Here is a 12,054-nt window from a genome sequence, read left to right on the forward strand (position 1 = left end):
AGGTCATCCCTAACTCTTCTCTTTTCTTCACACTCCACATCTAATCCATCAGAAAATCCTATGGAGCTTATCTTCAAAATCCATCCCAAACATGACATTTCCTGTGTCCTCCACTGTGACTGACTACATCACCATCTCTATCTTTTCATGGAGTACCACACTAGCTTCCTAGAAAGAATCCAAGAATTTAGGAAATTCACTATTTAAAACTATTTTTATTCACATCTGCTTATTTGTGTGAACAAGATTTCCCAGAGCTAACATATATTAAAACCAAGAAGCAGAATGAAATTGGTGTTAAACCCCTATTTCATATAGATATACTAAATCATTTTTTAAAAGCACCAGTCAAGTCACTGAGTGATGCAATTCCAATATAAATTTGCTTTAATGTTTAATACTTACAAAAATGCATAAAATATTTATTTTGTTTTGATAATTGTGCTCTGTCATAACTTAAGAAGAGGAATTTTAATAGAGATTATGGTAAGAAGAAATTTTAACACATTAAAATTTAAATTCACATTCATATTTTTGAAGCATGTAAGTATAAAAGGTTGACCAATAAAAGACTTTCAACCATAAAAATACATTATAATAGGATAAAATTCTAAAATAGAATGTGAATGTGATTTAAAGGAGAAAAAGAAATAATATAACATTTCCAACCACTAAAGAAGAGCTTGCTCTTATATTTTTTAGATAGTGAGTAAGAAATTGTTTTCCACAATGCCTAACTCTGGTCTAATACTCAGTAAGCATTCTTTTAAAACTTGCTGATTAGTAGAATCACTTCTGGGAAAACTTGTTTGACTTACAGGATTGGGACTCACTCTCCATGAACTTGCAAACACCATCCTCCTCTCCTCCCCCCTCATTTAGGAGAGCCAAATATCAACAATTTATCAGAACGGAAGAGTGTATGTACTCGCAAATGAAAGAACGAAAAATGAGTGAATGAGTTGGGTAGTTTGGCTAACTTGGATGTTCCCAAGTACCAGACATCTTACAAAAGAAAATAACATTTACTACTAAAATTTCCACATTCATTCAAATATTTTGTATCATATAACTAAAACTTCAGTTTTAAGGTTAGACATGCAAAAACACTACAATGACCACCAGAGGGAGCCCAAGTGTTTTTCTAAATACACTAGCCGCAAAAGAAAAAGAAAACACAAATATAAAGCTGTGGGGAAAAGAAAAGATGACCTGTGTCATTTTTAAAAAATCTTACTAATTGACAAAATTAGTTTTGCATTATGTTACAAATACCTTTACTATGCAGTTGAAGGTTGCAATGTTTTGACACTTAAATAACAAAGGATTTGGTTAAATATAATATTTTTTAAAAACTCACATACTCTAAAACTAGAAGGTCCAGGGTAGACTGCGGTGATAACTTCCATTAGTCTCTGCTGTGCACTGAACAAGCCAGGCGCTTTCTCCAGCTTATCTTTATGTCCCTGCTCTTCCTCTATCTTGGCCAATCTTTGTGGTCAACTTTGGAGGAACTTTTGGGTGTGGTTTCCTCACTTTGTTTGTGATTGGGCTATCAAATTACAGCACCAAACGTGCACTCGGTGTGTGACTTGGGAATTTTTCGTTCTCCAGGCTGAGCCAAAGTATATTGACATTAAGATAAATGACTTTCCATTTGGCATCCTGAAGTCTTCCCAGAACTGCATTCTAACAGGATGCAAGATGACCCCTAGGCTTCCCAGATCCAATCTCCTTGAAAAGCAGAACCCCTAAGGCAGCCCCAAGCTAGAAAAATGTCCTGGGACCGAGGCTATAGAGGAGAGGAGTGATGCAGTTTAGAATTAAGCTCCCTGGCACAATGTTTTATATTTGAGAGTAGTGTCTAGTTCTGATTCTCCACCCCTTCAAGGTTTATTTTGGTTGCTCTCCCAACAACCCTTTTATAATGTTAGGTCAGGGATTACTATTTTATCTAATGAGGAAACTGAAGCTCGGGAAGTTGAACTACCTGGTTAGTGGCATTGGCTATTAAGTGTCAGAGACAGAAACTGATGAACAGGTGCTTGTGAGAACACAGACTGTAACAATGAATGACTACTGTGAGAGAGAAAGGGACATTTCTTCCTTTCCTCTTAACTAGTTTGTGAAAAGCAAGACAGTAGTGAATTCAAAGACTTAGCACTTGTTTTACCCAGAATTTACATGGTATATTTTCCTAAGTTTCTTTTTCATGTCTGGATGGGGCTATTTTACCATATATGCAAATAAATTAACACAAAACTAATTGCATTCTACAAGGTTGGGTCTTGGGCTGAATACTGCTAGATTTAACATGCTTATTAATGCCTTGGATATGGAATCAAAAGCATTCTTATTAAATTTGACAATGACACCAAATTGGATAGGGTAGTTAGCACTGAGGAGAACTAGACTGAAATTTAAAATGACTGACAATCCAAAGATGGAGAAAGAAGGCAAAATTCAATAGAAAGCTGTGTAGAGTAATTCATTCAAGAGAGAAACAAACAAACAAACCCAGAGAACAACAGAAATGTGGGAGCACCGACTGGGCAATTATGGCAGAAAAAGAGCTGGAGATCAGAGGGAACAATAGGCTTCAAAGGCATCAGCTATGTAGTTCGGTCACTTTTAAGAAGAAGGTTTGATATAAAAAAAGAAGGGTTTGATATATTGGAATTACAGATGGGGGAAAGTCAAGCAAATTCCCCTCTCCCCAATATTCCAAATAACTCAAGTTTTAAGTATATCTTGGATTCCTGAAATTCCTGAAGCTAAGAAGCCATGCTTTAAGAGGGATCCTTAGGAAGTAGAGTGCCCAAAAGAATTAAAGTTTCTGATTTTAGATCTGAAGGACTTAGCCTCACTAGAGAAAGCTGTGATACGCTGTTCCTTTGCTCATGCGATGTTCGTGGCCTGTAATATCCTCTCCCTTCCACCTGGGTCATACCTACCTTCCACCAGGGGTCCACCTGGGCATTACCTCTTCTGAACCCCTGCCCTCCTCCATGAGGCCTGCCCAGTCCTCCTGCAGGTTTCTACAAAGTCAGTGCTACGACGGGCTAGCTGAGGCATTATCTCATCAATACTCCTGGAGACGCCCTGTGGGAAGACTACTATTATTCCCATTTCTGTAGCTGAGGAAACGAAGGCTTAAGGAGGTTATGTAACTTGCCCACGTTTAGTAAGTGTCAGAGCTGGGATTTTTTTCTCAAGTTTGAAGAACTCCTAAGCCCAACAAATAATTGCCACTCTCTCCTGACCATGTGTGTACCTAATTACTGTGTCATATTTATTTATCCTTATTTGTTCACACAAGGGGTCATCTTCGACTTATTTTCATGTCCCTATACAGGGCCCGACATTCAGTAGATGATCAATAAAACGTCATTAATAAAGGTTTCAGGGAAGCAGACTTGGCCCAGTGGATAGGGCGTCCGCCTAGCACATGGGAGGTCCGCGGTTCAAACCCTGGGCCTCCTTGACCCATGTGCAGCTGGCCCGTGCGCAGTGCTGATGCGCGCAAGGAGTGCCCTGCCACGCAGGGGTGTCCCCCGCATAGGGGAGCCCCACGTGCAAGGAGTGCGCCCCATAAGGAGAGCTACCCAGCGCGAAAGAAAGTGCAGCCTGCCCAGGAATGGCGCCGCACACACGGAGAGCTGACACAACAAGATGACGCAACAAAAAGAAACATAGATTTCTGTGCTGCTGACAACAACAGAAGTGGACAAAGAAAAGCATGCAGCAAATAGACACAGAGAACAGACAACTGGGGTGGCGGGGGGGGCAGGGAAGGTGAGAGAAATAAATAAATAAATCTTTAAAAAAAAAAAGGTTTCAAGCAGCAGATGGCATATACTATGGGTATTTGTGGGTAATTATTTCAGTGAAGAAAAATATAAAACACAACTAAACTGAAGTGAAAAGTATTTTAACATAAAAAACTAGCAGGAGAGATTCTAAACAAATCTGGCTCATGTTATTAAAAGTGGTTTTAAATGAAGAATACAGATCATTATACATAAATTATCCATATACTATATACATATACTATATACTATAAAACTGTGTGAGGCAAAGTGTATACTAGAATGTAAACTATAGATCATGGTTGGGGCAATGCCAGTATGTGTTCATCATTTTTAACAAATGTAACACAATTATGAAAGATGTTGTTAATGGGGAAAATGTGTATGGGGTTAGAGTATATGGGAATCCCCCTATATTTTTGATGTAACATTTATATAATCTAAAGCTTCTCCAAAATAAAATAAAATTAATTAATTAACTAACTAAAGTGGTTTTACAATATCCTTTCTGGAAATATTAAAGAATGGAAACAGAGTTTTACTTTTATACATACATATGTAAGTGTGAGTATATATATTTGCATGTGTGTACATATATCTGCCTATGTGTATGTATTAATCTATCTTCAATGTAATTTTACTGAATGGTAAACAGAAGGACTACAGATGTTGTTGTCTTTTTTTCTACAAATGTTTTAATATTTATGGACACAGGGGAAGCTGCCTGACATAGAATTGCTATTAGAAAAGAATCTAAATCCCAAATGACATGTAATCACTAGATTAATATATAAAATCTGAGAACACTACAATTTTCTCTCTTAAACATAAGACATATTTGCAAATGATTTGGTCTCAATTTCCCAAAACATGAACAATAAAAATTCAAATCCTTCAAACATAAATGATACTACATATTTTATTCTCACAGTCAATTACAATAATGTGCTGGCAGCCCAGAGAAACTGTTGATGAATATAATTGCCTTCAGTACAGGATAAAATATTCCTGAAGGCAGCAATATAGTCTCTCATAACTTTGGAATCAGCAGCATTGTATTTTATTATTAACATGACATCATGTTCCCTGCCCCTGCCTGTAGTGAAACTGATTCTCAGCAGAAGAGCCAAATTCAAGAAGCCTCATCTCAAAGCCATGCCATTTTTTAAAAGTGAGAGTAGAAAGTGTCTATTGGCTAAAGAGATCAGGGAATATTGTTTACTTACTTAAGTAAGTACGCAATATCCAGGTTCTCTGGAATATCTTGCCAAAGTTCAATTCTGATTACAGGAAAGGTTAAGAGAGTATATTCAGAGCAGGGTTATATGATTTAACTCAGTTGTAGCCCCAGAAAATCATCAGCACAGAAACTATATTAAGAAGTCCTAGTTCATAAAAGATAAAAAATTATAAGGAAACTAAACATTAGAAAATTGAAACAATCGCCAAATTGTAATTCATAAAAGTATTTCTAAAATTAATCAACAAGCCACCATCCAAATATACCTAATATATGTACTTCGATCAAGCCATCTCAACCGCAAGCTGGTCCTGTGAATAATGTCGAAAACATTCAGACACAGCAAACACGTGACACAAAATTAACAATAGAAGAAGCATGAGGCTTTTAGAGCATTACCTTAGGAGACGACATTTACTATTTAAATGAAGGACAAGTCCACATCATCTTAAAAATTCAATCAATATACCAACTGCAGAAGCGAGAGAGTGAGATCCATATGGTCAGAGATACATATGGTCAGTTTTTATAACAGAGTAAAGGAATAGACGGAATAAAAAAGAGAAAGAAATTCAGGAAGGACGTGCTGCCCCATAAAACGCATAACTCACAAATACATAAACAAACATGTCTTCAAAGACTCCAGAGCTGAAGTTGTCCTTGGAACCTTTGACATTGTCACTAGTGTTTCCAGGAGGTGGGGCAAAGCAAGTCTTGGTTCACAGCTACACTTTCTCATAGGTCAGCTAAAGAAATGAGTATTTACACACCACACAACTCCCAGGAGTGGGCCAGCAACATTGCTAAATCTAATCTTCATGCAAGAGATAAGGAATTTGTCCTTCAAAATCAGAACAAGCAGGCTTGGGAATTTCTAACCATCTCCAGCCTTTTGTTGGTTTGCTCTTCTATGCAGAGCTTTGTACCTTAGGTTAGCTGCGTATATGTTGTTTTAGAGTGGTGGCAGCATGAGTTAAAGTTATTTTCACCCCAGAACAGAGAAGAGTGGCTGCGAAGAATAATCCTGTGAACCCTGGCCAAGATGTCTTGATAAACTCAGAATGTGTATCAGTCATGTTTTAAAGCAGGGTTTTAAAAACTGTGTTCCACAGAAAATTGTTGGTTGAGTGCAGTGTTCTGAAGGAAGATTTGAAAGGTCTTACATTTTTTTATGGGCTTACCAAAGTTTTTCATATTTTATACTTGTATGTGGATAAACAATTTCCTCTTTCTTTGTCTGCCCAGAGTTACACTGTCATAGTCAATCTGTACTGGTAAAATAAAATATGGAAAACATTACAATTGGTTTACTCAACAGACATAAATGTGATATTCCTGAAAAATTCATCAAATTCCTAAAATTTTGACCACAATAACTACTTGTTCATTATTCTACTGCCCTCTCCTTAATGAGAATAATTTTTACAAGTTGTCCTAATTATTTCTTCATCATTCACCATTTAAAACCTTATGCCTTATCCTGCTTCCAGGTATCACTGTGGCATTATTCACAATTGCCAAAAGGTGGAAGAAACTCAAGTGTCCATCAATAGATGGATGGATTAAACAAAATGTGGTATATAATACAACAGAATATTATTTGGCCATAAAAAGGAATGGCGTTTTGATACATACAACAAGATGGATGAATCCTGAAGACATCGTATTGAATGGAATAAGCCAGGCACAAAAGGACAAATATTGTATGATCTCACTTATATTACACAAATTAGATTATACAATTCACAGAGTCAGAAACTAGAATACAGGTTATAAGGGGTCTGAGTGGGGTACAGAATGGAGAGTTAATGCTTAATTGGTATAGAGTTTCTGTTTGAGGTGATGGAAAATATTTGATAATGAATGGTGGTGATGGTAATACAACATTGTAAATGTAATTAAGACCACTGAATTGTATATTTGAAAGTGGTTAAAATGATTAAATTACAAACCACCATAGGATTGTGCAAAACAGTGAATGTTAATGTAAACTATGAACTCTAATTAATAGTATAATTAAAATAATATTGTTTCCCCAGTTGTAATATAGGAACCAAGCTAATGTACAACGCTAGAAAACTGTGTGGAGTCAATGCAGGGGAAGCTCTATACTTTCCGCATGATTTTTCTGTAAACTTACAATTGCTCTAATAAAAAAAAATTAATGGAGGGAGGGGACTGAAAACCTTACAACTTGATTACATTTCCAAAAATGATTCTTCATATATATGACCCATGAGTTTTAAAAGTTTGAGGAACTCCTGCTTTAAGCAATCTCCTTATATTAAGGCCTGCCAAACATTTTTATAAAAGCCCCTACTTTGCTGATTACTAATTGCTAAAATCAGTTCTTACAGACCTTGAGAAACTCTCAGCTCTGAATGTGATTGTGCTTTATATGAGAAAGTACTCCTCAATATTTAGCAAGAATATAAAGGGGGAAGTGTAAAACATAAATTTTTAAATATATTTTAAAAATTTTAGCCAGAGGCTTACTAACAACATACTCAAACATTATAATTGCCTAAAAAATGAGGACCTCAAATGATCCTTTTGGAAAGAAGAAATTTCTAGGAAATGGGATTATTTTGCAATATCTCCCCAAATAAGTTTATTTCACTGGCATCTCCACACAAAGGAAGAAAAGTTTAAAACTATGAACTTTTGAAAATTTCTGAAAACTGAAAACTTCTGAAACTATGAAACTCCGTTACAGTTGCCCTCTCAAAATGATGAAACACAATAAGCAATAAAAACTAAGTAACAAAAATATATAAAATATGAAAGATCATTCATTCCTTAAAAGGACCACCATGCATTCAATTACAAAACTTTCTTGTAATTGTGATTTTTAACATCTATGCTGAAAAATGATCAGTCAGGTATGGCACTTACAGAAGATAGAAAAAGTACAACAGATGAAAGAAGAGAAGAATTTCTTTTAAAAAATAATCAACCACAACTCTATCAAACAGTCTATTTCCCTTATTGATTCAATGATCATTTTTCTAATATTTTCCTCAATTATTTTCTATATTCCAGTGTTTGTGTTATCTAAAGTTAAATGATGTCCCTATCAATTACAGTAGGCAAAATAATTCAGCAAGCGTCAGCCCATTTGTTCCTAATAAAAGCACAATTTATGAAAAAAAAAGTCTTTCTATGCATGATAAGGATTTGGAAATAAAACATAGTTGGCATGTCAGCAAAAAACACTACCTATTGACATCTGCGTATTTGCTTGACAGTTAAACATGGCAGTCAACAAAATCAAGAATAGGAGCTGGAAAGGATAACATATTTTTCCACAAAGAATTTGTGTGGATGCTGAAACACTAGTCTAATCACTTATGTCAGTTCACAGGCACATGACTGCTATTTAGAAACATAAAGGGAGCATAATATTGTCCAGCATGTACTTAAAGAAGGTAAAGGATAAAAGAAATCATAACGTAAGTTGTCTCTCAAAAAGAAAAAAATTCAATTAATACCACTTTAAGGTTCTTAGGCTTCTTTTTATCTTTCTACAGCCTCAACTGTACTCATGAGTGTCTTTCATCTCTTTTGCTTTCCTTTGACTGATGGCATTGGAAAGCTTTTCTAATAGCACGTGGCAGTGTAACATCCACTCTATTTGCTGATAGAGAAAAAGTGTACTTTCTTGTTTGCTAGAAAATTTGACTTAGACTAGCCCAAACAAATACAAATAAACAACATCTAACGCTACTAATATTGGGGAAAATGCCTGACCAGCACTCCAAAATTTTCAGGACAACACACCGTTTACAATTCATTGTATCTGGCTTTCTGAAAACTTCACACTCCTGCTTTGTCATGCAGTGACCTATGTGCCGACAGCTGCTCGGCCCATGCTTAAAGGTTTGTCCCTGTTGTCCCACCGCAGGGGGGTTCATCCTAAAGGTCAATGAGTGCTAAGAGAGACAGAGTTTCCTTTTGAAGCCTAGAACATTTTAGACTCCTAGGGCTTGGCCATTCTGTGTGTGCTCTCTGCAGAACCGAGAGTCCCTTGATGAGGAAGGCAAAAAAGCCTTTTATCATATTTATTTGGCTAATGGCCTGCATATTATCTGTTACACATGCCTTGGGACATCAGTGTCCAATATGGTGCCAGGATTAGTTTGTCACTTAAGTCTCTAAAGCTTGTTGCTTTAGACTCTTCATGATAAAGGTAAGTGAATCTAATTATCTAGAATTTTATTCAACAAAGGCTATTTTTTTTTTAACAGCAAAAGATCAATGGAAAAGTTCATTGAAGAAGGGCACTTTATAGAAAGTCATAGAGCTGAAAGGAAAGATAGTTAGAAATTGAGAAAAGGCTTGAGAAAATAATTATGATAATAATCCTAACATTGACCAAGATCTAGTGCAGTAGTCTCTATGCTTTCAAAGCATCATCTCATTCAATATTCATCATGAACTTTCAAGGCAGTCACCATTAACACCCACATTTTCAAGATGAGACAAGGGTGTTTAGAGATGTCAAGTAGCTTGCACATGGCCCCACAGCTAGTCAAGTGGCATTACTAGGTCTTGAACCCACATTTGTAGTGGTACAGCAGAAGGCCAGAATTCCCAGCCATCCTTTAAAATCATCATTATGAAAAGAGGAAGACCTAAAGAAACATAGAGCCAGAACTCAGAAAAGGGATACAGAAATAATCTGAATTTAATTAATATGATAGCTCTACCCATGGCACAAGATCAAAAGCAGGGAAAGGAAAGGGTTAACTCTGTACCACTGCCACTTGGGTACAGCAATCAGGGACCACGGGCATTAGGGGATGAATCAGAACCAGCCAGGCACCCTACAATTCATCACTATGGGCTTTGATTCATCAGTACCGACTCGTATCATTAACCCTTCCACATTGTCATGGAAATTTAGATCTCAGTCCATATAATTAATACTACTATTTGGATACAAAGATGATACCACTAAGCCACTACCATCCTTAGAATGCATTCTCTTACCTGATTTTCTCTAAAGTTATGCAGTTAATTATTTTCAGTTTCCAAAGAGAAATATTGACTTCCCTTGAAAGTCAATATTTGGAAATAATTAAACAAATTCATCAACTGACCCATTTTCATATTTCTATTTACATTTAAAAAAACAACAAATTTTCTATATGCTACTAAGCAAATGATTTATTCTATACCTTGTATGTATGTACCAAAGGAAAGTAAAGCACTTTGCAATTGTACCACTCACCCCCAGAATAACCTTCCTTCAGACTATTTAATATCATGGATATGTGGTGACCATGTCAAGCAATCAACCTTCTCCACTCTATATTTTAAAATGACTCACCAAAAACACCTGAATAAGATTAGAATAATATTTATTACTCTGGGGAATGTGGATAAAGAGCTCTCTTTGCTGGGAAGGTTACTATGATTATTATTATTTAATTTAATTTATTTTTTACCTTATGACTGTTTTTAGAAGGTAGGCAGAGAGAGTAGTTACTCACATTCTCCTTGTCAGGAATCCCTAGAGGGGGGAAAGAGAGAGAGAGAAATCATGAATTGTAAGAGTAACATGTAAAATGGGACGCTGAATTCACTAAAGTCCTTTGCTGGACTAAACCAAGTAAAATTTGGTGTTTTCAATTTGTGGTTCAATAAAAATTTACATAATGCTGCTTAGAAAAATAGGAACACGTATCCAAACCTGTAACATAAATAAATCAATGAATCAGGAGCAGGGCTATGTGCCCAGACAACAAAACACCATGCTTATTTTGCTTCTCAACCATATGCTTTGCTCTTCTAGAGGTATGAATGCATCCCTGATTCATTCACACCATGTTAGAAATTAATTCTTTTGGCTTGGGCACCAGAACACTCAGAATTGTGGACAGAAATATCAGCTCCAAAATTGCACACACTGTGTTTTTACATTGCAAACCATGTCACTCTGTTCCAGTGATTTAAGCCTAAGGCAAGCTGCACATAAAACCACCAGAACACAATTTCTACTTTGGGCAAAGCAAGCCCCTGCTGGATTCAAGTCAGGTCTCAGCATTGCAGTGGTTATTTCCAGGAGTGTCTCAGTTTTCTCAGGAAAAAGTTAATCATTTATCTATTCACCCATCTGCTCCTTTATTTACAAACTGTCATGAGCATGTACTACATGGTCTGGTCCCTTTCCTTTTCACTTCCTTTGGAGTTGCTATCCCTGACTGATATGGACTGGAAGGTCCACAGCCCCAGCAGAGCTTAATGCCCCAATACAGTGAGCACAAATGGCCTTACAGTGAGGAGACGGAAGCACAGGTGGTTTTAATGTGCAACCTTCATGCAGCTTCAAATTACTAGAGCAGTGTGCAGTTGTTTGCAATGCAAAAAATAAAAAATAAGAATACAGTATATCCAAATTCTGAGGAAATACAGCCATCTATGCTTACATAAGGGACGATGCAAGATTTACAACATCACCATTAAAGTAACCAACAACCCATTCTAACAGGCAGCAGTTCATATGCAGAGGGGGAAAGAATGGAAAAGACTATATGAAAATATTCCCTAATTAAAGTTTTGACCACTGGGATAGCACCATGATGAAAAAGTTCAGATTGGAAAGAGGGGGATCAAGAGAGATGTCCTGTAAGGTAGAGAGTATTGATGGGCATGTTTGCAATCATTTCTCAGATTTGTTGGAGAGTATTTTTGGCTTTATGCCAGCACTCTGAACCTCATCTTGAATCTCTTCATCCATCCGTCAATTCTTCCACTCATTCAACAGCAACATCCGTCAATCCTTCCATTCATTCAACAAAAAGCTTAGTTTCTAGGAGGTTCAGTAAGATAAAACTTAGGAAAATTAGGGTATCTGTAGAGAAATAATGCAAAAGGTGATTTGGGATCAGTCTTGCAGGTGCTTGAAAGTTGGTAAGGCATTAACTGTCTTGGAATTTTACTCCTTGGCAGGAAATAGAAAATTGCTAAATGGTTTTGAGCAATAGAGTGGTATGATAAAAG

At 36.4% G+C, this 12,054-nt stretch overlaps 1 protein-coding gene across 13 annotated transcripts in view; it reads right to left on the reverse strand.

The window, feature by feature from the left end:
* Positions 1–12,054, reverse strand: part of RAPGEF4 (Rap guanine nucleotide exchange factor 4) — a 339,975-nt gene that overhangs the window by 123,925 nt on the left and 203,996 nt on the right. For 4 of the 13 annotated variants that reach the window (XM_004476785.4, XM_058300635.2, XM_004476787.5 and 1 more), the window contains one exon: positions 10,500–10,564. In XM_004476785.4, the coding sequence (XP_004476842.1) occupies positions 10,500–10,564 (65 nt within the window). Of the gene's footprint in view, positions 1–1,364; positions 1,497–5,315; positions 5,333–5,660; positions 5,748–10,499; positions 10,565–12,054 lie in introns of those variants that run through there. The other 9 variants (XM_012518928.4, XM_004476786.5, XM_071216292.1 and 6 more) reach the window with 7 other exon arrangements.

This window comes from Dasypus novemcinctus, chromosome 7, assembly GCF_030445035.2.
Source record: "Dasypus novemcinctus isolate mDasNov1 chromosome 7, mDasNov1.1.hap2, whole genome shotgun sequence".
Classification (NCBI taxonomy): domain Eukaryota; kingdom Metazoa; phylum Chordata; class Mammalia; order Cingulata; family Dasypodidae; genus Dasypus; species Dasypus novemcinctus.